At 39.9% G+C, this 22,383-nt stretch overlaps 1 protein-coding gene and 2 pseudogenes across 1 annotated transcript; 1 reads left to right on the top strand and 2 right to left on the bottom strand.

The window, feature by feature from the left end:
- The first annotated feature begins 1,306 nt into the window (after window positions 1-1,306).
- Window positions 1,307-2,464, top strand: LOC146489407 (uncharacterized). The gene has a single exon (XM_085110732.1). The coding sequence runs from the start codon at window positions 1,307-1,309 to the stop codon at window positions 2,462-2,464; it is 1,158 nt and encodes a 385-aa protein (XP_084966858.1).
- An 8,815-nt stretch (window positions 2,465-11,279) lies between these two features.
- LOC146489406 (uncharacterized) lies at window positions 11,280-12,250 on the bottom strand (annotated as a pseudogene).
- Window positions 12,251-21,228: 8,978 nt separating this feature from the next.
- Window positions 21,229-22,149, bottom strand: LOC146489405 (uncharacterized; annotated as a pseudogene).
- Window positions 22,150-22,383: the final 234 nt, after the last annotated feature.

Below are 22,383 nucleotides of genomic sequence, written 5' to 3'. Positions count from 1 at the left end.
TGGGTTGTCATGAGACTTAGGGAAGTACTAGCTTGTCCAATACTCCATACCCTGTCCTAACGGTTGTGTTTTAGTTTTGTTCACAGTTTGAGTAGCTAATGGCCATCTTCACTGCAGCTGACCATCATGATTAAGTTACATTAGTGTACGTATATCAGTTTGATATTGACAAGTTTGGAAAGAAATGCACAATTATTATATGTACTTTCTTCTTTTCATCGATAGGGTATCCAATGGACCCACAGGTCATTGAGCCTGAAAACCGTGTGAGCCATGGAAGACTTGCCGAAACCATAAACAAAATGTGTAATGAGGCTAGGCATTTGATTTAGTTTTGAAATGCCACGCCTAGCCTGGCAAACAGAACTGTCAAATTAATATAATTTGACAGTTCTATTTGCCAGGCATCCTTTAAAGGGAACATCCACTCTGACATCAAATTGACAGTCAATTGTCGGAAATAGTGTCTGAATTCTAAATTTTAGTTTAAAAAGTAGAAGCTACAACTGCAGTCATAATTAGTTGACACACTTTGGTTAACACCCAAGGTAACTAACGTGCCTGTTATATGGTACATACTCGCCGTCCCCCCTCCTCCAATGTTGTGTTCGCAGTGTGTCTTTCACTCCGGCTCGGTGAAATTCATCATTGAAAGCGAGTGGGGCACTCGCGCGTCAACACATCAATTATTTGTGTTTAGCTCTAGAAAATTCTTCCTGTGTAGGTACAAGCTCCAGATTTTCTTGACTATAAGCTACTAAATAAACCATTCAAAGTCGCCTAGACTTCAATCTTGGCAAGTCGGAGTACGTCTCTTCTGACACGCCTACAATTAGTTGAAACACTTCGGTTAACACCCAAGGTAACTAACGTGCCTATTATATGGTGCATACTCACTGTCCCCCCTCCTCCAATGTTGTGTTCGCAGTGTGTCTTTTACTCCGGCTCGGTGAAATTCAACATTGAAGGCGAAGAAAGAAGGGAACCGTTTCAACAATTTTGTCAGAGCATGTAGTAACATTCATGTAACGAGTATGGTAACATGAAGTACAAGTCTAGTTCCTGCCTTGCGTGTCACGTGACCGAGCTTGTAGGAAGCCATCTTGAAGTTTTGTTGTCGCTGTTCAACCGGAATAAATAAGTTGTGTTTTGCGGACTCTGTGTCTTTCCGCCTGTCGTTACATGGTGTCAGAAGTTTCCCGGATCCACACGTCACGAAAAGGAATGATTTGTGGCAGAAGCTACCGAATTTATGCCTGAAACCAGTGTTAAAGATAGCAAAAGTCCGGCTTCAAGTTTGATAACCATGGCGAATTTCCAAATACCTCCTCCTGACATACTCGAGCTAAACGATGGTTCGACAGTGTCCAATTGGCGAACTTGGGTTTCTGCTTGGAATAATTACAGGCTGGCTACGAAGCTAGATAAAGAGGAAGAAGCACGCCAAGTAGCAACACTTTTGGCCGTAATTGGAAAAGAAGCGAACAAGGTGTTTCGTACTTTCACGTGGGCCTCGCCAGACGACGCGAAGAAAATCGCTGCGGTTGTAAGCAAGTTCGAAGAGTATTGCATTCCCAGGGAAAACACTATTTACGAACGTTTTCTTTTCTTTACGCAGGATCAGCGGGAATCTGAAACTGTTGATCAATATTTGACGGAGCTTCGCCAAATTGCAGCAAATTGTGATTTCGAGTCAATCACACCCGATCAGCTTCTCCGGGATCGACTGGTGACAGGTACCAAAACTGCCAAGGTACGTGAAAATTTGCTCAAAGAGAAGAAATTGACTCTTGAGAAAGCTATAGATATCGCTCGTGCCGCCGAGAGTACGGCTGTTCAAATGAAAGTTATGTCTGCTGAGTCTGGATTGAGTGCTGTGAAAGAGAAAGAGAAGGAGCAGTCAGAAAATGTCCCATCTGTCAGCAGTGGCTGGATCAAGGACTGCAGATTCTGTGGTAGGAACCACGAAAGACGTAGCTGCCCTGCCTTTGGCCAGATTTGTGCATATTGTAAAAAAAGGAATCATTTTGTTGTCAAGTGCCCAGCAAAAAGCAAGGTGTCTTCTGTCCAAGAGCAATTTTATTTAAGTGCCGCAGGTGTTGGAAACGGAGGTCGTGAGATGGTTACCCTCACTGTATCAAAAGAGTCTAACCCCCTTTCAGGCCATGATGTAAGCTTCTTGATGGACACGGGGGCTGAATGCAATCTTTTGCCCTTGGATGTGTACAAGAAGGTGACTGGCGATCAGCACTTGAATTTCCTCAATGCACGCGGCAAGTCAATCCTGGTTTTAGCTAATGGAGATGAGCGACCCATCGAGGGCAAAGCCACAGTGTATGTCTCCCACAAAGGAAACGCACACAAAACTGAAGTCAATGTAGTCAGGAGCCATGGGTATGAGCCCATACTGTCTAAGCAGACAATGCTGGAAATGAACTTGATAAAGATTCTAGACAGTGACTGAGATCCACGCGTCAATGTACTGAAGTCCGACACAGAGCCATTGCTGGAAGAGTATGACGATGTATTTGAAGGCCTTGGAAAGTTGGACGGACAGTACCACATTGTAACAGACGAGTCCATCAGATCTGTAGTGCATCCTCCGCGGCGTTTACCTGTTGCGATGACTGAGCGAGTTCAGCGGAAACTCGAAGAAATGGTAGCTGCTAACATAATCGAACAAGTCGACCATCCTACTGACTGGGTATCCAGTATGCTAGTGGTGACCAAGCCATCCACCGAAGCTGAGGGGGAAACCAAGCTACGCATCTGTTTGGATCCCAGGGATCTGAATCTTGCCATAAAGCGTGAACACTTCCCGATGCCGACAATTGAAGACATTGCAACTAGGCTGAATGGGGCAAAATTGTTCAGTGTTTTTGATGCCAGTAATGGTTTCTGGCAAGTGGAACTTGACGATGAGTCTAGTAGTTTAACAACGTTTAACACCCCGTTCGGGCGCTACCGTTGGAAGCGAATGCCATTCGGCATCAATAGTGCACCGGAAGTTTGGCAGCGCAAAATGCGAGAGCACATTGAGGGGCTTAAAGGAGTAGAAGTAATTGCAGATGATTTTGTGATCGTTGGATTTGGCAACACACCTGCTGAGTGGCAGACAGACCATGACCGGAATGTGCGTGCCTTCCTAGACCGTTGCCGTGAGAGAAACCTGAAGTTGAACAAGAAGAAAGCCCGACTGAGACAGCAAGAAGTTCCCTTCATCGGACACATTCTAACCCGTGAGGGACTGAGACCAGATCCACCCAAGGTTGAGGCAATTGTGGGGATGCCAGACCCGACTGATGTCCAGTCCTTACGTAGGTTCCTGGGCATGGTGAACTACTTGGCAAAGTTCCTCCCACGTCTATCCGAAGAAACAGAAGTCTTGAGAAAACTCACTGAAAAGGATGCTGAGTGGTGTTGGCTGCAAAGTCATACTGATGCTGTGGCCCATGTCAAGGAAATGATTGTATCTGCACCTGTACTTGCCTACTATGACGTGAATAAGCCAGTGGTCATTCAATGCGATGCTTCCCAAAGTGGACTTGGTGCAGCTCTGCTACAGGAGGAGCGCCCAGTGGCTTACAGCTCTCGTGTGATGACTCAAACGGAACAAAACTATGCACAGATTGAAAAAGAGCTACTCGCCATAGTTTATGCTTGTGAGAAATTTGATCAGTACATTTTTGGAAGAAGCAATGTAATTGTGCAGTCAGACCACAAGCCGTTGGAAACCATATTCAAGAAGCCAATCCACAGTTCGCCAAAACGCCTCCAACGCATGCGTCTCCGCTTACAGAACTATGACATCCAAGTGGTATACAAGAAAGGAGAGACCATGTTCTTGGCTGACACATTAAGTCGCGCTTACTTGGAAAAGGAACCAGTGAGTCAGACCCAGGACAGTGACGTCCATTCTGTCAGAGAACGACTGTTCGCTTTTGAGTTAGAGCAGATTAAAAATGGTGAAGATCTAAGTGTCTCCCCCACTCGCCTGGAAGAGCTGCGCAAGGAGACTGCTCAGGATGAAGAATTACAGACCCTGTCTGATGTTATTCATGACGGTTGGCCAGAGACCCTGTCAGAAGCTCACAAATATGACCGGCGTCGGAGGCAAGTAATTGAGCTGTATTGGAACAGCCGTGATGAGCTGACCATAGAAGATGGATTGGTATACAAGGGTCATCGCCTTGTGATACCATTTAAAGAGCGTTCTGGTGTTGTAAAGAGCCTGCATGAATCACATATTGGAATAGAAGGAACATTGCGTCGTGCCCGCGACATTGTTTACTGGCCTGGAATCACAGCCCAGCTCAAAGATCACTTGTCAAGGTGTGGAATCTGTAACCGTTATCAGCCCGAACAATGTAAAGAGCCTTTAAAGCCTCATGATGTGCCTAATTTGCCATGGCAGAAAGTTGGTGTTGATCTTTTCGTGCTGGACGGGCAATCATTTTTGAAAGCCGTTGATTACTACTCTGGCTATTTTGAAGTGCAAGATATGAGTAGCACCACCAGCAACCGTGTTATCACCATTCTAAAGGCGTGGTTTTCCAGGCATGGTATTCCTGTGACTCTCATCAGTGACAATGGGCCCCCCTTCAACAGTGAAGATTTCCAGACCTTCAGTAAGGAATGGGATTTTCACCACGTCACATCAAGCCCTTATCACGCACAAAGTAATGGTCGTGTGGAAAATGTAGTTAAGACTTGCAAGTCATTGCTGACCAAAGCCCGAGCTGATAAGCGTGATCCTCTACTGGCGTTACTTGAGTGGCGCAACACACCAACTGAGGGTATGAATGCTTCTCCTGTTCAGCTACTATATGGTAGGCGAACACGCACCCGTCTCCCAGTAGCCAAGCAATTGTTAACTCCACAGGTGATAACTGATGTCCCCGAAAAGATCAAGATTAGAAAGCAGAAGCAGAAATACTACTATGATCGTCACTCACATGAACTGCCAAAATTGCTTGACGGTGATACCATTAGAATGCGATTGCCACGCGAGAAGGAATGGTCACTGGGGCGCGTCATTGGAGAGGAGGGGACCCGTTCCTACTTGGTTGAAGTGAACGGAAAGCATTATCGTCGGAACCACAAATGGCTCAGAGCAACACCCGAGGAGTTACCGGAGTCAGTGGAGACAAACCTCGACATGACCAATCCAATGGAACTGGTAGAGTCAAGTCCCGCTGAGCCGCCACAGGCAATGATACCATCATCACCAGTGGTTTCTGGGCCTCGTACTGAAGGTCGTCCAGTGCGGGACCGCCGCCCCCCAGTGTGGTTAAAAGATTATGAGTGCTGAAATAAGACACTGACTCTGCCTTGTTGCCCGTTTTTTCAATTTGGCTTTATTATGTACTTTTGCAGGGGCGTTTTAATATAGGAGACTTTCTAAGGCAGATTTGAACATTATGTTATTGCTTTTTTATTATCATTAACGTTCTGTATGCATAAACTAAACTATTAGACTTAGGAAGGGAGATGTAACGAGTATGGTTACATGAAGTACAAGTCTAGTTCCCGCCTTGCGTGTCACGTGACCGAGCTTGTGGGAAGCCATCTTGAAGTTTTGTTGTCGCTGTTCAACCGGAATAAATAAGTTGTGTTTTGCGGACTCTGTGTCTTTCCGCCTGTCGTTACAATTCAAGTGTGTTAAAGATTATTAGATACGGTAAATGGCTATTTTCGATTTTAAATCTCCTGGGTGCTGCCATGTTGGATTATATGACATCATATGGTTGCCGCTATTGTTAATAAGCAAAAGTTCTTTTGTGTGAAACAATAGAGCAACCACATTTAACGTCATGAAATCCAACATGGGGGCACCCCGGAAATTTAAAATGAAAAATAGGCGATAATCAAATTCTGTTTTGTACGACACAGAAATATTATTTCCATATCCTCTAACGATTTAACGTTAATTTATTTCAAGAGTGGATCGAAGTTTCCTTTAAATCAACTGGAAATTAAACATATAAATGTCATGTTGATCCAGTGTTATTGCTTTGAAACCACAGTTTAAGACAATTGTGACAGTTCAAAATTACATTTTGTTGAAAAATATTACAGTTGAACCTCCCATAAGCAACCAACTATAATGTCAAGGATATGTGGCTGCTTACGGGAGGTGGTCGCTTACCAGAGGCCAGACTACAGGGGGTCTAAATTTTGGTAATTTAAACATGATAATTGCAGAGACCTAACCCTTTTGCCTGAGTGCTTACTGAAATCCATAGTAATAACTTTTCTTAGCTACAAGTATATTAAGACTGGTCCAAAATTATTCTTAAGGCAAAAAATCTTAGGGTCTATGGTGATAATTGTTTGTATCTCACAAATTACTTACAGCTGTAATACAGCAATTGAGACAATTCTTGTGAAAAAACTTGACTCTTTCATTACTCCACGTGGCCCTGTCTAAATTTTTCAGGGCCTGACGGAACATAAGCAAAAAGTTAACTGAAACAACTCTCATAAAATCTGTGATGTACATGGTTATACAAGCATTATAAAAACACCACCAGGCCCATAGGTTGCAGTTTGCGGAGCTAACAATAAACTGCTGCATGACAGTTCAATGCACTTTATTCTCTCAGAGGTCGTGCGTGCCAGTTTAGTTAAGAGTTTAAAATGTGCACTGACATAAGTATTTAAAATCAGTACACACTGCAGGACAGCCTAACACGCTGGACTCTCCTACAAGAGATACAAGGGATCTGATTAAAGTTTATTTCAGTGTAGTGACAGAAGAGTGCATGTGTACTTTAGCAACACATTTTTCAATTTCTGCCCGTGAGAGATAGAGCAGATTGTGTGTCAAGTTGTTCACCTATGGGAGGTTAAAAACAATTGAAACTTTTAAACAATCACCTCTAAAAGTGGTCGCTTACGAGTGGTGGTCACCTACGAGAGGTTCCATCTATAGTGATTTGACTTGAAAACTTTTGGTATTTTGGAAAAGTGGTCGCAAAGGGAGGTTCTACTGTATTTCATTGAAAAATTTAAATATTATTACATTGAATAATGTTCATTGGAAAAAAATGTTTCACTGAGTGTATAGTACAAATTTTATACCTATACTGTAATATGTTGGAACGTTTTGGTTAAAATATGTTGGACTTTGCATTTTGCTAGAACTTGTATCCTTTCTACAAATAAAGCATTGCTCTTGTTAATTATCTGTATTGCGTATCGATTTTATGATAAATAGTATAACTAATCTGGGTGGAGAAATATAACGTGGGACATTTAGAGTATGGGAAATGAAAAGGAATAAGGCAAAAGTTTGGGAGATTAATACTGTTTGCAAGTTTGACACATGTGCACCTTTAGAACACAATGGAGCTGCACATGGGTAACACATGAAACTACACATGTGTTACACATGAAACTACACATGTGTAACAAATATAACTACACATGTGTAACATGTCTGACACCATAATTTGGTGGGCAAATTTTATAGTGTCTCACATGTGATGCATATACTGTTACTCATGCGTTACACATGTATTACACGTGTGACACGTGTGTGACACATGTTTTATGCATATGTAAAATATGTGCAGTCACATGAGAAACACATGTGTGCTACACCTACGTTGCACATGTGTAGTTTTGGTAAGGGATGGTAAGGCTGACAACTTGATGGATCATTTCACCAAAAGTGTGTTAGAAAGTGGTTGGCAAGCTAAGAACATCACACAGGCCAGCATGGATGGCCCAAGCGTTAACTGGAAGTTGTATGGAGAATTAAAGAAGAATGTTAACACTGACTATGGAACCACTCTCATAAACATTTGGCCTTGTGGTCTGCATGAAGTGCACAACAGTTTTAAAAGAGGCATGGATGCTACTGGATTGTACATGTACTGCATGCTTAAAATTCTAGTCAGAGAAATTCTAACAGGCGCAGTAGTGTCTCAGAAAAAGTTTCAGAACTTATGTTATATGACATTAAAGAAAAAATATAGGTGATTAAGTTATTGAAAAATTAAGTTAAAAAATCCTCATGACTCAACTGTGAGACATCTGGTGGTTAAAAGAAATGACATCAGCAGTTCTTTGTATGGCATTTATGACATCTATTAGGCCCGGGAGGGGAGCTGTCATTTTGAAATAAACCCCTAAAGGTAATCTGCTAATCTGGGCGTGGTCAAAGCTTTTTTTAACCCCAAAGGAGACCATTTTAAAGCATATTTAAATAATAAAACTTTTTAGTGACGCAACCCTAAACGAGACCTTCACGGCTAAATATAATGGCGTTTTGTTCGAAATTTATACCCCTAAAAGAGACGACAAGCATCAACGACCCTCTCCTTTGCCAGTATCCCCCCGGCTATTAGGCGAACATTTACGGACTTTTAAGTAGTTTTTGCTTGTTTGTCTGTTATTTCAACTCAAGATAAGATAATATTCTCTTGTTAAACATCCTTTTAAATTAATTATTTATGTAGGTGGGTTTTGACACAAGTACCATGCGAGTTTTACATGAGTTTCCTTGTTTGGTTACTTGTTTTGAGACTAATATCCAGAGAGTCATTCATGATTTACACTTAATTCGATGGTTTAACATATAATACGTGCGGATATTTTGTGAGTTGCGTTGAAAACAATTTCTTTCATTGAAAACGAAATAACGATTCAAAAACGCCCTTACGTTTGTTTTGGGGCTTTAAAAACAAGAAGGTATCGTCAACTCATAGATCACAAGATATGGCGAAGCGTTTTTTTCCAGTTCATTTTCAGCATCCGCAATGATGGGCGAAATTCTCTTGAATTTCGTTTGCTGACACAGCAAAGCTGGTTATGTTTTGAAAACAGAGCTTTTCTGTCTGTAAGTATATCATGTTGTTTCCCCTTTCCTGTAATAAACGGTTGAAACTTCGCGAGATCAACTTAATCCGTTTTGTTTTCATACTTTTGTTGTCTAGTGCTTTGTCAAGTTCCTGTTTTGGCATGTTTTTAAAGAGTTCTTGTTTTTCAATAAAATACCTTCAGGTCACTTTGCGTCTTTTTTCGGTTGTGTTTTTGTTTTTGTGTTCGACAATGTTGATGTCTTTGTCGTTTAGCGGTCCGCTTCTTTTTGTTTGTTCTGTTTCCTCAGAGGTTGCTGTCTGTTCAGCTAAACAATTTGTTCTGGTTGAAACGTCGTCGCTAAAAAAACAATTCATTTCAAAGTCGGTATAGTCATCGCTCTCCTTTCATTCCGTATTTGCCCTGTTCTAAAACGGTTAAACCAGAACACTGCAGTGTAATATGCTGACATATTTTGCACGTTCTCTTGACCTACCGTGTAGCACAAAATTTTTGTGGGAGTTTTATTTTGCAGATTGGCGATTTTTTGTGGTTTGCGGGAACAAATTTTTGCGGTTCAAGAGACTGAAACTTCTGCCTGGAACTAATTTTTGCGATTCTCTGTTCAAGCAGCAGAACATTTAAGTGGAAGAAACTTTAATATTTTCAACTTTTATTGTACGGTTTGTTCAGTCACAGTTCACTCTACTTACATAATAGAGACATATCACTGTAATACCTTACTGCAACAAAACACTTTCATTAATAGGGTTTAATAATACAGACTAGATACAGACTACCATATGTTATAGTTTGTAGAAACTCCTTGTGAGGATATTTTATAATTGTAAATATAGTTTTTACTCTTTTAGTCTTATTTATGTATATATTTATAGTTCTTTCTTTTTAATGATATGTATTTTTGGTCACTTAATTTTTGTTACACAATTTTAATTTGAGGGCCTTTAGTTATTCAGTTGAAGTACTGCCCCATCTTACCCTCTTTAAATAAAGTTGATTGAATCTAAACTCTGTTTGCTTTTTCCGATGGAAAATCATGTTACTGTTCTTGTTTAAGTCCAATGTATATCACCCCAGTGGTACAAGTCTATTAAAAGCAGAGTTTTTAATTTGGCTGAAGGGAGTTAATCGTTGTAGTGTTTTATTTTACGTTTTTTTTTTCTACGGGAACTAATTTTGTAGATCAAGGTAAATTTGCAAAATCTGCAAAAATTAGAACCCGCAAAATTTTCATGCTACACCGTAACATGGTAAAATGATGCAATAGTGGAAGAATAAAATGAGATAACGACAGGCTATCAACCGACTATCGGTAGTTACTATATTGGCCATCAACTGATATGATGACTGATATAGGGGTGCACTATGTACACGAATGTTGATCGAGAAAATGACAAAGTGTCGATAAAACATATCAATAGAATATTGACCGATACCTCGGCCGGTAAGCAGTGAAATATCGATGAAGTTTTGGTGATGTGTTGGTAAAGAGTCTGTGTATTGCTACCTACATCGGCCGACAACCACCTTGGTCGATACGACGACTGCCATGGAGGAACGACATCAACCGAGTCATCCCAAATTATTGACCGGGGCTCAACTGAGATATCGATCGTCAGTCAACTGACAATTCGACCATTACCATCAATCGAGGCCCCCTATAAGACACAAGATCCCATTTTTCATCAGTTGGAGCAGCTTTTTCTAAATTGCAGTAGCAGAACCTTGGGTCAGAGAGCACCCTGTTTGCAGTATGCTTGTACGTACTAAGATCAAACCCTTGTTCAGGAAGCCAGACTAACATTACAAACTCATGCTTAAAAATCTCATACAAGTGCCTGTGATAAAAAGTATTCTTAAACACAATCCCTTAGTCTCAGCCCAAGGTATGCAAGAATTCATACTGTTCTTCTATGATGTTCAGAATCTTTCTGACCACTAAGCCCTTTAATCAGTCTCATAAAATTGTGGCAAAGTAGCCTGGAATCTTTTTCAGTAAATCGGTACTGAAGGTCTTGGCCCTTACTTCGTGTTTTGTCATACCACTTTTTTACCTTTCTTGCCAAAAATTTAGCCTCACTTCAAACTTCAGTAGAGTCACAACGCCAGAGACAATGCTGTCATTTGGAATGTCTGCAGACTTTTTGCAACTGTCGGGAAGATTTGATTTTGCAAATGCCTCTTTTAAAACCGCTTTAAAAAATACTCCCATGCATTATTTTTACTGTACAAAAATTCTACATGGGCATGGTCAATCTACTTAGTTTTTTCAAAGCAATATGCTTTGCTTCCCTCCCTTCCATTGTTACTAACCCGAGGCCTTGCCCATATTTCTCATGTAGCTCTCTTGTGTGTGCAGGAATGATGTGTCCAATTCTCCACACAGTGGGATTTACCAAAGAGGGGAGAAACAAAGCATTGACTCGGTAATATTCACGAGCAACAACACTCAGTTAAGTAAGCTGCTCAACAGTAATGTCAAACCTGCAGAATAGTTTATTGGGTAGTTCACCCCACAAGACGGCTAACATCCTTATGTCATTTGGTAATTCAGCACATTTGAAGGTAACATGCAGGCCCTCAATTTCAAAGACTTGTTTTTCTATCTCACAAATTTGTTTACACAAGAACTGACAATACTTGTGCACAACAGGGGACGTTTCTGCACACTTACCCCCAACAATAATAAAGTCGTCATTGCTTGATGCAACCCTTTTACCAACATTTAAGGAACATGCGCTCTCATTTTTCCCAAAAAGGCAGCCATCTCCACCCACGGCAAATAAAAAAGTGACCTCAGTTTTTCTAAACCACTGAAGGGTTTCCTTTCTGTCTTTTCTTAAATAGAATTTGCCATGGGTGGCAAATACTCAACTAGTTTTCGGAAACAATCTTGTGTAATTTCATCCTTCAGTACCCCTTAAAACTGTTCTGCTAATGTGTACACATTTCCAATGTTGTTTTGGTTGATTTCTTTGACAAGCCTGTTATATGGCAATAATTTTGGAACAGGGCACTTTGGCATGATAGTAATGTATAGCTGATCTTCCCTTTTCTGTAGTTTCATATCTTTTTTAAATTGATAATGCAAGTCTTGCAGATTTATATTTTCGCTTGCCCATGACACCACTACTATAGAAAACTGCAATGCTTCTTTTTACATTTTCTAGTGAGTCTTCAAAAGCTTTTAAATTTTCCTTAAATCCAACTGAGACTACTTTCTCTGTTACCTTTTTCTGACTCAGAACATTATCTTTATTTTTATCTCCTTTACATCGTTTTACTAAAGTGTCAAACATCCCATCTAAGGCTGGTCTTGGTTTATTCTCAGAACCTCCGTGAATCTAGTAGCAGCCTTCATTGTTTCAAGTCGTCTTTTCACTGCTGATATCAGTGGTTGTGACTGCAAAGGAAAATGCTTCATTACTCTTTTTTCTTTGAGTTGCTGAAAAAAATTAATCTTAGTGTGAGACTAACCACAACATTGAGAATTTCGTGAGTCAAGTCTCTCCAAACTTCTCTTGAGAAACTGACCTTCAGCTAGGGAAAAAAACCTGAACTTCAGCCTACCAGCTTTGCATATTGATTCTGTATACATAAATGCATTGAAAAAGGCACAGATTTGAAGTAGAGAACCAGTTAAGTACATTTTCCTGTTTGCGATATAATTTTTTTTGAATTTGAACTCTATGCAAACTTGAAATTCAGTGAATTTCAAATTACATGTACTGTCAAAGCCAGAATTAATTCAACATCACACATTCTTATGCAGTTGTTTTAAAATTCAACCAATGAAATTAAATAACTTCCCGGGTTTCAGGAGTGTTGTGAATGGGCAGCATTAGAAGCTCATTGGTTCAGATGTCTTTTCCAGGAGTGTTTGACTGGAGAAGATGGCTGAAATTCAGGCTACAACACCAAGTGGTTACAGTGCATGCACAGACGAAAACCCGCCAGGTTTATGATTTCACAATATTCTTACCACAAGGTTTTTGAAAATGGCGGGCGGGTGGTCATGTAGAGCTCCAAGGTAAATGGAGCTATAGTAACGTTATTAGTACATCTGGGCGCAACAAAAGTAGTCCCCAGCGAAAGCAACCAAAACAGGGAAAAGATGGAAGAATTTATAATAGTGAGGCAGAAGATGTTCCAGAGATCTTGCTACGAATGCAACAGATAATGGACATAAGAAATTTGAAGAAATGACATCGAAATTTGAATCAATAATTAGCAAGAAAATAGATAGAAGAAGTTTGATGTCAAAACAACAGCCTCAAAGCAAGAGGTTAAAGAGCTTAAAGATGACTACAATGAAAGCCTTAATTATGTGGAACAGAGCCTTGAAGAGAAGATCGCGAATACCTTTGATTACGCAATCAAAAATGAGCAATACTCAGGGAAAAACAACTTACGCATCTATAGTCTAAAAGAGGAGCGTGGTGAAGATCTGGAAGGAAAAGTAATAAAATTTGCCAAGGATGAACTCAACGTGAAACTGCAAGATCAAGAAATTGAAATTGTCCACCGTGTGGGGAAAATGCAACGAGCGATTTGAGGAACAATGAGTGTTGATGAGAGCAGAGCTCTAAAAGCAATGTGGGACCGTGACCAGTAATTGTTAAATTTCTTTTAAATAAATTTAAAATGAAAGTCTTAGTGAAGAGAAGAAATCTCAAAGGAAAGCAAATGAGTGTAGCTAAAGATATGGCGCCTGAAATAGCAAACAGATTGAAGCAGCTAAAAGGAAAATCCTCAGTAGAAGCGGCCTGGTTTGTAAACGGGATGGCGATGACAGCGTGAAAGATCTCCGGAGCCCAAATGACCTTTTGAACATTACATAGAATGGAACTGACTGATGTTAATGTCTGATGTTAATGGAACTGACTGATGTTAATGTCTGATACAATAGGTGATTTCTTTCCTTTCAATAGTTTACAAGATGATGATTTCATTAGAGTGATTGAACGATCGAACGATTTGCAATCTAATCTGGATAATTACACCTCTTTGAAACAAAGAGTAACTCAAGAGATTAATACGTTGACTTTTAACCCTTTTTTACGGTGGCCTGTAAGGGACATCTCGATATTTTTCATTTTCGCTTAATAATTTGCGATTTGACTTACTCTCGATCAAAGTTAATAAATAGCAATACAAATTTATATCTCTCGATTTTGACTTAAAACTCGCGATGGTAAGTTATAACTCTCGATCGCAACTTATCACCCGCAATCGCCACTCATAACTCGTAATTGCGACTACGACTCGCGATCGCCACTTATAACTCCCGATAGCTACTTAAGATTCGTGATCGCTACTTATAACTCACGTTCGCCACTTATAATTCACTATCGCCAGTTAAATCTTGCCATTGCCTGTTATAACTCGTGATCGCCAGTTAAACTTGCCATCGCCAGTTTTAACTCAGGACCACTTATAACTCGCGATCGCAACTTATAACTCGCGATTGCCTCTTACAACTCGCGATCGCCACTTATAACTCGCAATCGCTACTTATAACTCGTGATTGCCTCTTACAACTCGCGATCGCTACTTGTAACTCGCAATTGTCTCTTACAACTCGCGATCGCCAGTTATATCTTGCCATGGACACTTCTAACTCGCAATCAACACTTATAACTGGCGATTTGCCACTTATAACTTGCGATCACCACTTATAACTCGCCATCGCCGTTTACAACTCGCGATCGCCTGCACTTTCTATTTGTGGCTCGCATCGTCAGAGGGACCCTGGGATGAGGTGTACCTGCAACCGCATGTGATAGAAGATGGTGGACAAAGTCGAGAAGGTATGCGTGATTTGGCTGTGTTTTTTAAAAGTTACTCTCCATAGTGTGGCTTTAGATAGGAGTAACCTGTGCCTGTATGATTTCAAAGATATTGGATTACGTTATCCAAGATATTCTAAGTTTACTTTAGCGATGCAATTTAGCATCTTTTGACACATGGGGGGCTGGGGCTGACTGTCATGGCGGTTAGTACGTTTCTTTAACTGTCCAACAAACTATGGTGTTTTCGTGACATGGAGTTTCTATAACATTCCTGTACTGTCTACTCAGTAGACAACCTGCCGGACTATCTTTTGCCACGGCAACATGACAGTAATTAGCTAACATCCAAGCTTACCTAAATCTTATTAGTCTTAGCATTATTAGCTTATGGATCACTATCTATATATACATATATATACCTAAATATTTTTGTTTTTCCGGTCAGTTTTTGTCTTTGCTTGTGTAGACTTTGCGAAAATTTACATAAAACTACTTCACCAGGCCAAAATGCATTAATTTCCACGCCATAGTTTGCATTTTCACTCAAACAATAGTCCGGAGCCCTCAAAGTCGCACTAAAGGTGTGAATCTTGTGAACCTTTTTAACAACTTTAACAACTTCGGCCTTCAGATCTATGTTTTCTTATTTTTTTCGACCTTTTCATACTTGTCTGAATGAATGGTTGTTTGTTCTATTCCCAGAAGAAATTAGAAAAATGCGCTTAAATGTAATTTCTGCTCTCAATCAAAATGAATGATGCGATGCATTTTTTTTTCGTAACTCACATATGTAAGCTAATACAGAGGCTCGATTTTGTAGTTTTTTCGTTTAACTTCTTTTGTTATCTTAATATTTTTTTTTTCGTCTCTTCTTTTCTTTTTCTCTATTACTTAGTTGTCTTTTCTTTTTCTCTTTTAACTTAACAGAAAAGTACTTTGTAAAATTCAGATACTGTATAAGTGTAAGTAATTTATATAACTGTAAGCAACCTAAGTGTATTAGTGTATTTGCGTATTTAAATAAAGCGTGTTAAATAAAAAAAAAAAAAAAAAAATCTTTTCACACATGAATATACATCTTTTTATCTGTTTGTAGGTTGTTACATTCCTCCAAAGCAGACAAGTAAGTGAAGACGTCATAGACAGATTTAGGGAAGAGAGGGTAAAGTTCAAGTAGTATTACAGTAATAATTTCCGTATAGGGCGTACTTTTAAAGGCAAGCTCAAATTTAAACAGGCAATTAAGATTAGACGTTTTACATTTGAAATGGTGTGGTGCCTTCATTGGCAGCCACGAAACTTTGCCTGGGTGGTAATATCTCTACGTAAAAAAGTCCTTAATGAAGCATTCATTGAATGATAAAAAGCAAAACAGAGCGAAACATACTTGTCTTCTGTGCGGTTTCTTTCTCTAGATGCATTCTGTTTGTTCTTTATTTACGTTAGACAAAGTCACGGGTTACGATTTATTTTGCCAGGGAGCAGGGACCATTCATAATTTATGGGTTGGGGGGGTAATGGGGATTTTTTCCGGGGGGGGGGGGGGGGCATTAATTTCATCCAAAACATTTAGGAAAATTCGATTGACCACTCCAGGGAAAAAAGCACAACATACCATAATACTCTTTGTTTGTCACCCAACAATTTTTTTCATTAGTTTCTCTTTAGGCCATTTTAACTTTCAAGAGAAACCAAAGACAATTCTTATGCAAGCTTTTGGAGTGACAAAAAAAAGAGAGCTTAATGGTATGTTAGGGTATTTTCTGGAGTTGTCAATTGGTACTCTGTATAAGGGGGGGGGGGGGGCTTAAAACTTACTATGAGCCCCCTCAATCCAAAGTTTTTGACTGCTTCTTTTCCGTTTCACTAATGTTTTCCTAGAGGGGTTCTTTCTTGTTAGATCTAGGTAGACAGAAGGGCTATAATTCGTTTTGATTCTGTAGTAAAAGTTAAGTGAATGTTGAAGGGTATGATTTCAGAGTCGAAAAGTGCCACTGTAGTGGTGGGGGGAGGGGCTGGTTATAAAATACTAGAAAAACAAGAGGAAACATCCAAATAATATACTATAATTCTTTTGCAAAGCTTTAAAACTTAAACTGTCCACTGTCTTTATTCCATTCAGATGTTATATAATTAAGTCATAATATTTGAATATTGAATGTTTTCATCATGTAATCTTTTTCTTTTTCATTTAAATATGTTAATATTCTGTACTTTCTTTGTAACAAAGTAGTAATAAAAAATAAAAATTAATAAAGGCTTCTAAATAATCTATTGTGCAAGGTTATTTTATGCAATATTGAGTTAAGGTTCTAAAAACGACTTCATTGCTGAGGCCTAAATGTTGTTTGTATCAGCAATTCAAAGTGATTTAAAGCACACGTGGTAGGGGGAGGGGGTCATGGTATTTTACTTTTGTCTGCAAGCTCTCATGAGGGGGTGGGAGGGGGCAGAAAAGAATCTTACACCACCAGGGTGGCTAGAATAAATATTTGAGAAAAAAATTACGATCCTCATAGTCCCCAAACCCATAAATTATGAACCATCCCTAAAACAAGCTTAACTCCAAAGCTAGCTAGCTCCCCTAAAATCTCTTAAACCAAAGTACAAGGTCCTATGCACCCTAGAAAATGTCTAGGTTCTGAAAGTCCATGTGCTGCATGAAATTAACTCCACTTACCACTAAATCCAGGAATGGTCTTTTCTTTGAGAGTTGGAGAATTTTTTAAAATTGACAGGCCTGTAAAATTTGATGATCAAATTGACTGCCATGACAGGCCCTACCTGAAAAGAGTGCTTTTTGCTTCAGCAGAAATGGGCAAAGATGTTTGAAAAATCGGCACAATTTCTAGCATGGATGGGATGTGCTTAAACTCTGACTGGAAAAAATTGCAGAATTGATGGATGGATTAGTAAAGCTTAGTTTGAAAAAAAAAATAATGGTTATTTCAGATGTCAATTTCGGACTGGCCTTTGTTTAATGTGGAGAAATTGAACATAAAATTCTTGGTTTGGGGGGAGTGACTCTCAAGAAAAAACCCTAAAAGATACCAAAATAGCCTAACCTATAATTTTGACCAGAAAGTTAGAACCCTGTCCATTTTATATTGGAGTAGTTCCCCTCCCCTTCCATGGAAACAAAATAGTCCCTCGAAGAGCTTTGAAGATACCAATATGGAAAGAAAAACACAAGGGCAAGTATGTTTTGTTGTTGTCTTTGGAACTTCATTATTCAGGGTGAGTAGTGGAATTGATTTAAGTGACATGCAAGGTAATTTTCTTAAAATCTAGAATCCTTTCTTCTTTGACATTCAGAAAGTTCTCAGTTACAGCTTTTAATCATACACTATTAGACTCAAAGTACTGTACTGTAATTTTGACTAAATGGATCCCTTTTTGCCATGTGTGTAGTTGTAGATGATGAATTTGGTCAGAATAAAAATGTGGCCAGTGAGCTGCTGGCAAAACGTTGTCATCGTCCTTGCCTTTTTAACAGAATGATCTAGTTTAAACCATGAGTGACTGGTTGTCCTTCTTTCTTCAGAGCTCCTCGCAGCAAGCATAATAAGTAAAGTTATGCAAATTTTTAGATTGGGGTGGAGGGAGTAAAATGTTTCTTTGCTCAGGCTTCCGCTCTCGTTGGTTGCGGCTTTGTTGCTCACCCCTCTGCATGCTTATGATCTACTATAACTCAAAAGAAAAATAAGAGACTGTTTGCAGTCTAGTTCTGTTAAGGTATTAATCCCATTTGCTTATTTTTTTTAAGCTTGCGACTCCTGCTAATCATTTTTCGACGTCTTCACTTACTCAGTTTGGAAAAAGTAATCTCACAAATGTTTAACACTATGCCCCATGTTGGACAATACAAAGAAAAACGTTTTCTTGTGACGTTAGCAGTGTGTCTGTAATCTGGTAAATCATAAGGAATGACCGGTCATGGTTTGTAAACAATTTCATAATTTTATCTCCCTACACAAATTAACGCATTGATGTCGCAAATGCAACGTCAATTTAAATAAAATAGATATTAAACGCTGAACGAGTCATTGATTTTGTATGTAAACCCCTCTCTCGGTGTAAACCAGACTTGCACCAAGTTTCACTCAAGATTTTCTTTGTTTGGTAGCCATAGTTATTAAGGGGAGCTAAAGGAAAGTCTGGTTTAAGCTTCATCACCGACAATTTAAATGCCACCGATATGGTAACTGTAGGTGTAAGTTCCCTTTGTCAGAGACTCATAAATTATACGTGGTGCTAATTACTAGGCTAAAATTAATATCCTGTATTCGTGCTTCATCTACAGATGGACTTTGTGGCAGTAGAACACACACCTGAAAAAGTTCTTATTGACATGGGTTTAACAAGAAAGGGCGATCTCTATACCTTAAAAGCCATGTGCCAGACAAAGAAGAAATCAACTGTTGATGATCCAGAGCGGGAGACCAGGAAGAGATAACTTCTTCAAGAAATCGTCAAAGAAAAAGAAAGCCGAGGCAAGAAGTTTTCAAGGGTCGATGACAAATCAACTACAGGAAAAAAATGAGCAAAACCAGACGAATATCTTTGGGACTAATGCAGTATAGCAAGAAGAGAAATAAGTATGTCAGTGTACGCTACTCAAAAGGAGGTGGCACTCGCTTAATAGATGTACCTTTGTCTATGACCAAACAGGAACGGATTAAAGAAGGAAAAGTATTGTTTTTCCAAAATAATGTCTGTCCTCTTGGAGCAGAGTCGGCCATGATTTTTGAGCTCGTAAATTATAAAGGAGAAGTAATAAACACCCTCAAGGAGAGGAATGGTGCAGCATTGCCTTTCACTGTGCAGAAGTATTTTGAGTTTTACACGCTGTCAAAAGTTCAGTTATATATTGCCTGTAGACCACTTGTGGATGACAATTCTGACGATGGAGAGCTTATGACAAGTCCTTTCAGCGCATCTGATAGAGAAGACCTGGTGGACAAAGGAAAACAATGGCGCCAAAGCCTGCAACCTGCGAGTAAGACTGCCCATTCAGATAGTGCCGCTTCCACACATTTTCCCATCGCAGCCTCCACAGCTTCTTCTCCACCTTCCTCTGCAGCTTCCACTTCTTCTTCCACAGCTGCCTCTGCAGCGTCCAGCGGTTCTCCCCCAGCTGCCTCTTCAGCATCCACAGCTTCTTCCATTGCTGCCTCCACAGCACAAGACAGGGATTCGTCCTGTTGGTTTACTTCCCGACTTGATGATGAGAGGAGGCTAAAAGCTGAGCAAGACAAGGAATATGAAGAATCCCTTGCAATTGTCTGTTTATTGTGACGCGCAATAAATTTATTAATGTTACTCTAACTGTAACACCTTGTATTTATAAGCCCAGGGCTTTAACGTGGGATTTTACGGTATTCTTTTTAAACGTTTCAATTTTTGTGCCGACAAACAGAGTGTCCACTAGCCTAGGTCGGAATATTTGGAAACGTGGCGGAGCTTCGAGTTGGCGTTTCCCCTCTCGGCACTTGTCAACTAAAGTGTAGCTACCCAAAAAAGGGTTACGAACATAACCCATGTCCTGGTGTCATTCATTATTCTAAAGGGCCTACAACCTTAAACTACCCAACTCCTTTTTGTGTAATGAAATCGACTCAGTCAACTAAGAAACTGACTGGTTAGAAGTTACCAAAGTCAGACTCCCTTGTTTTGGCTGATCAATTTTTAGCATTGTTTGTGGCCAGTTGAGTTTATTTAGTACACTGTGAAATATGCCTTCTTAATGGTTATTAAGTAGTTTTTAAAAAAAAAAAACGTTTTCAAGATGAAGACCCTACAAAAATTTTAAATGAACCCATGCAATGCTTATATTTCCCATGAACAGCTTGAAAGGTAAAGTTCTCATTCTTAATGCATTCCCCTTTCTGGACAGCAACCTTGTCCCCAGGGATTTTTTGACCAGGGGACGAGACTACCTGTACAGGCATAGTGATAACACAAATTTTTAACCGAAGAGGGGCAAGACATTGAGCTCTAATACCCTAGCGGGTCCTTTTTACCGACAATCTTGACGTTAATATAATATTATTTCTGGACAAATGTTCTACTTACATCAAGGCCTTTCCTTTATCAGAATAAAGTGCTCATTTTCATAGTTATCTAAAACAAAAACGGTACAAAAATTAAGAGCCGGAGTGTTGACGTGTAATGGGGAGAAATCAGTGCCACAAGAGAAGACTGAGGATGAGCAAGAGAGGATAAAGCTCTCTCTCTCGTTTGTCAGTGGCAATTAATTTCTATACTTTTCATTTGCGTTGCATGTAGCAGACAGGGAATTATCAGAGCAGCTACCGAGTGACCAGTTGGTGTTGAAACATTACACTTTTATACAATTGTGCTTTCACAACTGAACAACATTCTTAATACTCCAGCAGCACTATGATGGAACCACTTAATAATTACTGAATCTACCAGTTGTACCGTGTCCTTAGTGCTGATTTTGTCTAGTTCTTCTACAGCAAGTTTCACACCTGGACGCGGTATTTTTTATTAACGAAAACGAAATTACCAGCGGAAAAACTTGAAATGTCGTGCACACCACTTGTCAGTCATTTTGTTGCATCTTTCCCTCAGAGAGATTGGTGATTTACAAGTTGTCAATATGATAAAGCAGGTCTAAGTATAGAGACTTTGCCTCGTCTGGGTCTTGTGGTAGATGTAAGTCGTTATCCTCCATAATGAGTTCTGCTAATGATACGAATGCTAGTGAACAACCAAGAGGATGACATTGTTCGCCACATACTGAGTTCTCTGCTACCTCCAGATCATTTACGTCAGCATCCTCTTTGAAATCCGTAGCTCCCACCTCCTCTGGGGAAAAAAAAGTGTATGTGGTGTGTCTATTAAAAGGCCGTATCTTGTGTAAGTTCAAGTTCTTTGCAACCTTATACAGTTCCTCTCGAATTAAGCCCATAAAGCAAAACCTCAAGCATTGCAAACGGATAACGCTGCTGTTATCGAAGTGAACCTGGTCTGTCAAATCTTTAAAAAATCGCATCCATCCACCAGTCGGTGATACTCTTCCTTAAAAATCCCCACCAAGCTTCAATCTTTTGGTTTGCCACCTATTTTCCATAGAGAAAGCTTTTTTCCCCAGCAATGCTATCCCTATGATTTCTCCTCATGAACCACTGAACTGCAGCAATGTGTATGTTTTCAGTTCCACAATCGCCTCGGACTAGTCGTGGAAGCCCACTTAACTGCCAAACACAGTCAATGAAGAATTGAACAGTGATCATTGGGTCATTATTTGTAGGGCCAACTTCAAGCCATAATATGCGTTGACTGTAACCGTCTATGGCACCGTGTATGCAGAACCCGTACAGTTTTAATTTATCGTACCATCAAGATGCCATATAAAGTTAGGACCCGAAGCTACATACCTCCTTCTCCTTAACCGTCTCTTCAATCGCATTTCAGCACCCTCTGGATCCAGAACCTTAATGATACGCCTAACTGTTTCTCGATCAATCACAACACCATGATCACTCAACATTCGTTGATGCATTTGTCAATATCCAATAGTACTCCCTTTGCTTCACCTTGGGCTGACACCTTGCCGTGGTGGTGAAGCTTGTGTGTCTCAAAGACCCAGAGAGCTGTGCCAGTAAAGACAGTGGTCCCTGGCAGGTCTAACCATGCTGGATTGGTCGAAGGGTAGAGGCCAGACGAAGAACAGCCCCTGGTCCTAGAACTACCACTGGACCCTATCGGGAAGCAGTGGGTAAAAGATGTTAACACC

The sequence above is a fragment of the Pavona decussata genome, unplaced genomic scaffold (genome assembly GCF_977016875.1).
Source record: "Pavona decussata unplaced genomic scaffold, jaPavDecu1.1 SCAFFOLD_6, whole genome shotgun sequence".
Classification (NCBI taxonomy): Eukaryota; Metazoa; Cnidaria; class Anthozoa; order Scleractinia; family Agariciidae; genus Pavona; species Pavona decussata.
The sequence above is the reverse complement of the archived record's forward strand: the minus strand, read 5'-3'. Positions and strand labels throughout refer to the sequence as shown.